Below are 6,595 nucleotides of genomic sequence, written 5' to 3'. Positions count from 1 at the left end.
TCCTCATGTCGTGTTACGCTTTGCGACTACATGCCACTATTTTATCTTGAGAAATACAGCGTTTCGGCGTGATCGTGATAAGTGACAGCCGATATGGCGGTTGGATTACTTCTTATATTAATTTTGATGTTCATATGTCTTGTCTGGCAGCCGCTTATCGTAGTTTCCGAAGGTAAAGTCATTATTTATTAAGTTTCCTGCATGTTATGCGTGTGTGTATATACAAAATGTGTGCTGTCGGCCATTACTCGTCAGGGAGCGGACGGCTTACGTTTCATTCCATACTTGTATATTTTAATAACTACTTCATACTGGCGGTACACAAGGAAAATAGTAACTAAAACGTCCAGTACACATGATTACATTGAATTATTCTAGAAACACTGGCATAGGAATACGAATATACACAAATGCATTACGTCCGTCTGTGACCGCACTATTTGATACTCGCGGTGCTCGATTGGCACACGATGTTCATTTACTCCAAAACGAAACACAATTAATTGTAGCATTTCTGGTATAATATTATTAACGCTAAGTGTCTGGGATACGAGCACATCTGATCAATATTTTGGAGTCGTCCATATTAGCAACAACGTGACACGTGCTTTGGCTGAGCAGTGACCTTGACATGACTTAGTACGTTCCCAAATTTTCGATTCCAGTATTAAAATAAATAAATAAATGACATCACACATGACCCGTGCTGCTCTTTAAATATACCCAATTCTGTGTTTAAACCCTATAGTCTGAATACAAATTTTGGTTGAGACGATAAACAGTCTACTGTAGTCGTGACATAGTTTGTTGTTGCCGGCGTGTTATGATAATTTTTCCATTGGGTCACATGATGACAGTAGATCGACTGAAACACGTCACATATTTAATAGAGCTTGAAACCAATTTGAGTCACTCTGTGTTGTAACAACTCGTTTTGTTGTGTTGGATTCAAAACACTGTCTTAGTGCAGGTCTAGTCTGTAAATATATCGGTAGACAAATTTGAACCTTTAAAAATGGCCCCTCCCAAATCTGTTTTAGAATATTTCAGTTATGTTGTAGTGGTAGGGAATGAAACTCGCATCTACGTTTGATGCAGCTATCATGCGTTTTTTTTTTTTTCAATTTACAGTTGATTATTTCACAAAATCCTCTCATCCTAGTTTCCAAATTTATTTATGTCAATCATTTGTTAAAATTTGTGGGTATTACATATGTCAATGTATTTCCTCAAGTTACAGTGAGCTATTAAATTATTCACACCCTACCTTATTAGGGAATTTTAAATAAGGAACAATGATGAAAAATAGCGAACGATAATTCCTCTATTTTCGATCAGACATCAAAAGAGGAAGATGTATGAGGGTATCGTATGTGGAGATCGGGAAGTCTGTACTGAATGGTTTGTTGATGCTTCCTGTAGTATTAGTTCATATAAACTTTATGATTTATTTATAATAACATCCTGTACACCTACTGTATGTAGTTACTGAACTATGTCAACAATGGTAATCTGAATGATAAGAGACTTTTTATATTTTACAATTTTACTAACTTTGGAAATATGTTATGAATTTAAAGAAGTTTTGGAAAGACCAGACCTTCATAAACATTTTGATTTTTCTAAAAAAAAAAATCTGAAATTTTTTGTGGACATGTATAATAAATCTTGTTTTATACTGATGATACAGTCAAGTTTTCTCAACTCGCTATATCTGGTGAAGCTTATTATGATAATTGCTTTGAAAATTATGGAAAATCATATTTTTGAATAAATTAATGATTTTGAGTTTCAGTATCTTAATATACGCTAAATGTAGTTTTTTAAAACTTTTTACCTGAAATTGTCTGTATTTAAAAAAGTTAAGAAATTCTTAAAATACTTATTAAATAAGCAAATTAATCCATATTACAATAGGCAATTCATGAGGGAACAGAAGCCGTAGCCTGAATCACCTATTTTGTGCATAGACAGAAAAATATCATATTGCCTATTCTTTGTCGCATAATTCCAATCATTGGAAATGTATTCTAGATGAATGTTGATGGTTTTTATTATAATACCAGTTAATAATTTTGATAAGTTAATCTGCTGTGTCTATTTTTAAATGAAGACTAAATTACATTCTTTAATTGTTACAAAAATCATATTTAAAAAATCGAGTTTTATATTTCAGAAGTATTTCGTCTTGCGATAAGTGACGTTAGACCAATAACAATAAGAGTGCAAAATGTTTCAGAAGTTATTTTATTTTACAGAATTTGATTGGGCAAAGTATACAACAAAAATGTACAAGTGACAGTCACGTTACAGGCACTTTTGTGAGTAGAATAGTAGGAAATATGATTTTTCTCAATCAAATCTGTAAACTACATAAAATAATTAAAAAATGCTCATATCTGAAGACGATTATCATCATGAAATAGAGCCTTGAACTTTGTTGTTGTACGACGCTTGTCAAGGTGAGGAAACTCAGAGCGTAAATTTTCAATCTTGTGGGTTCCAACTCCAGGTCATTGCATGGTACCTGTAGGGTATGGTCTGCATATCTCTTTTCTGTATCTTCTGCTATAACTAAAAATAAAGATACAGATATGAGATATATGTCACCATTAGTACATCAATTAAATAACAATTATGCTGTATGTTGATGTAAAACTTGGCTGTAGTACCGGAACTTTGGTGACCATTGAAAGTCGGTTTTAGGAAAATTAAATTAAATTAAATTTAATTATGTTATTATAACTATTAACTATTCTTCTTATAGAGCAAATACAGTATAATGCTCTTCTAATAGAGTGAATACAGTATAATGCTTTTCTAATAGAGTGAATACAGTATAATGCTTTTCTAATAGAGTGAATACGGTATAATGCTCTTCTAATAGAACAAATACATGTTAAGCCTCACAGTTGTGAAACCATGTACATTGAAATGTCATGCAGCCAAATAGTGTATTTCACATGTGGTACATATACATATGTCACAAGGGACTTGTGTCAAATATGACGAGATGTGACAACTGTGACATTCAAAATACCCTAATTATTAAAATACCACAAGCCTGAGTGACATCAATTGTATGATAGGCACTGTTAACAACTTTAAATTTAAGAGAATCAAGTTTCCTGAAATTTGGCATTTTGAAGTGAAGGGAATAGTAACATTTTATTTTGAACCGTTAATATTGTCATTATGAATCTTTAAGCCAATGAGGTGTAGTAACTGGTGTAAAATTTCATCTAAACATAAAATATGCTCTCAAGTTATCAAATAGCGGCCAATGAGAGCGACAAAAATAAGATTATTACAGTATCATATATATACTGTAAAATGACTAATTTTCACTGGGTTTAAATTTCGCTGATTTACCATTTCAGGCATATTCAGTGGGTTTTAAATTCACGGTTTCGTCATTTAGATAATGTGTTCTATGCTAAATTTTACATATTCACTGGGTTTTAATTTAGCGCATTTTTCCAGTCAGCGAAATAAGCTAAATTAAAACACAGTGAATAATTACCCCCTTTACAGTATATAGGAATAAGCATTATTTTGGTGGGCAAGATTGTCAGAGATAGCTTTAAAGTTAACTTATAGTTTTTTGATGTCATAGTGAAGTAAGAGCTACATATATGTACAATTTGGTTTTCAGTATTTTTATTATTTAACAGCACCGGTTGTTATGGTTATTAATAACCTGTAAACATGTGCTATTACTATTTTGGCATTATTCCAATTTGAGATGTACAGTCACATGGCTCTCTATCGAATGGATGGATATTTCAGGAATTATTTTATAATGATGTATTTGGAATTTGGAAATATTTACATGCACAGCTTCTTGAATACTGAACACTTCTTTTTAATAAATTGTTGTAAATTGTCGTGAATTGAATAATTTTGATATTTGCTTCTCACAAAATCTGGGTGCTATAATTTTGCTGTAGTAGTAGTGGCTACCCATCTTCATCAAAATTTACAAAAAAAAACAATATAAAACAAATCATGTGACAGGTGACAAAAGTAAGCGCTCATAGGGTTGATCAGTTTGCATGACTGGTAAATCTTTTAATAGATCAATCTTTGATTATGTAATTCAGTTTAGTCATATTTCATAATTAAATCTGTATACATTTTTCCAAATTACTAATTAGTTTTCCATAATGAGAAAAAAAATGGCTGAAAAGATGGCATTCAAATGCTGGACGAAATTGAAACTGGTTTGACATCAGTGCATTCTTTCACTTTTGTGTGTTATATACAATCAAATACACAAATGATGTAAATGTCTTGTGAGAACAAGGATTTCTATTTTTAATTTAAATATACTGTTGTCATTTTTCTCGGACATTATTTTACAACTCCTATCGGTAATGGTTGATATTAATTAAAATACTTTTTAGTTTTAGGCCAGACTTTTTTTATTCCTTGTTTCTCTAGTTTTCATAAGTAAATTGTTTTGAGGAGGGCAGAAAAAAATAAAATTAATTCTCTTTCTCCATTAGATTTGTGAGATTCTCAAAGAATTGTAAGTGAGATCATTGATCGGATAGAAGAAATGAAATAAAATTTTATTCCATGTATAACCTGGTTGGCAATGTCGTCAATTGGGGCAAAATTTTCAGCATTAATGAGACTTCTCATGAAAACTCCCATGGAAATGCAACTTGGATTTGTTAGGTGGCAGGCGGGAAAAAAAATGAAGATAAAAATAATTTTTTTAGCAATTTTTTGCTCTCACAAGTTGGCAGGCACGAGAAATTATGCTGAAATAAAATGTTATTTTTATTTCATTTTTGGCTCCTGTTCATTTGGCGGGTTCGCGAAACAAGGGATAATAAAAGTCTGGCCTTATTTTAATTAAATAGCCTAATTTGTGCGGAGTCCATTTCACTTCATACATGTATGTTACCGGTATAAACAGTATAAACCTAATGTTATAAATACAACTCACAATGATATAAACGTCTTTCAGATGTTGAATATAGAAATTTCAGGTATCATTTAATTCATTGTAGAACTGAAAATCATTCTAGAAAAAACACTACGTAAAATGTGAAATATCATTTAATTCATTGTAGAACTGAAAATCATTCTAGAAAAAACACTACGTAAAATGTGAAATATCATTTAATTCATTGTAGAACTGAAAATCATTCTAGAAAAAACACTACGTAAAATGTGAAATATCATTTAATTCATTGTAGAACTGAAAATCATTCTAGAAAAAACACTACGTAAAATGTGAAATATCATTTAATTCATTGTAGAACTGAAAATCATTCTAGAAAAAACACTACGTAAAATGTGAAATATCATTTAATTCATTGTAGAACTGAAAATCATTCTAGAAAAAACACTACGTAAAATGTGAAATATCATTTAATTCATTGTAGAACTGAAAATCATTCTAGAAAAAACACTACGTAAAATGTGAAATATCATTTAATTCATTGTAGAACTGAAAATCATTCTAGAAAAAACACTACGTAAAATGTGAAATATCATTTAATTCATTGTAGAACTGAAAATCATTCTAGAAAAAACACTACGTAAAATGTGAAATATCATTTAATTCATTGTAGAACTGAAAATCATTCTAGAAAAAACACTACGTAAAATGTGAAATATCATTTAATTCATTGTAGAACTGAAAATCATTCTAGAAAAAACACTACGTAAAATGTGAAATATCGTTTAATTCATTGTAGAACTGAAAATCAATCTAAAAAAAACACTTCGTAAAAATGTGAAATAGTATACAATAAGTAGTGTGAGTTGGTGTGTATTATGGCTAAGTAGTTGCCAAATATGTGGAATACTAACCGCTAAACTCTGTAACCCCATACACTGTATTACAAACACAGTGTCACTGTCCTGCCACGCATTCACTAATAGCTGGATATGGTTATGAGATCTTTCTAAAAATAGAAATAACATAACTGTGATAAAAGAAATCTGTATTAGCTGTACTAGTACCAGTAGCACATGTACTTTACATGAATTACAGACTCTGAGATGTTTTTATTGTCAAAATAAGTAATATTTTAATGATTCACTATGCTAGTGTCATATTGGAGATATGCTTCTAATAGAGCAGATATGGTACTGTAAAATGACTAATTTTCACTGGGTTTAAATTTCGCTGATTTACCATTTCAGGCATATTCAGTGGGTTTTAAATTCACGATTGTATCATTTAGATAATGTGTTCAATGCTAAATTTTACATATTCACTGGGTTTTTTAATTTAGTGCATTTTCCTGTCAGCGAAATAAGCAAAATTAAAACCCAGTAACTAATTAACCCCTTTACAGTATACATAATTTTGAATTAGTAACCATAATTTGGAAATAAATACAGTAGACTCAAAAAACCTTGGTGTACTACCGTAAGAAAGATTATGCCAAAACTTGTCAGAAATATATAACGCTGAAAGAAAAACATGGTGAAATAAAGACTCCCTCAGAGATGAAAGACAGTAAACATTTATTCTCACCAGGTATATTTACTTTCAATCAAAGATACAAAAAATGTACAGACTTAACAAATTTAGCTGACAAGGGACTTTTGAACTAATATTATTTACATT

General features: G+C 30.7%; 1 protein-coding gene across 1 annotated transcript in view; it reads left to right on the top strand.

Annotated features, from left to right (window-relative positions):
- LOC100368132 (prolow-density lipoprotein receptor-related protein 1-like) overlaps positions 1–6,595 on the top strand; it is a 202,734-nt gene continuing 196,139 nt past the window's right edge. Inside the window, exon 1 of the mRNA XM_085495859.1 lies at positions 1–172. Coding sequence (XP_085351985.1) covers positions 94–172 — 79 coding nt within the window. The 5' untranslated portion in view covers positions 1–93. The remainder of the gene's footprint in view (positions 173–6,595) is intronic.

This window comes from Saccoglossus kowalevskii, chromosome 22, assembly GCF_978046115.1.
Source record: "Saccoglossus kowalevskii chromosome 22, keSacKowa6.1, whole genome shotgun sequence".
NCBI classification, from domain to species: Eukaryota; Metazoa; Hemichordata; class Enteropneusta; family Harrimaniidae; genus Saccoglossus; species Saccoglossus kowalevskii.
This window is presented reverse-complemented; position numbering and strand designations above follow the sequence as displayed.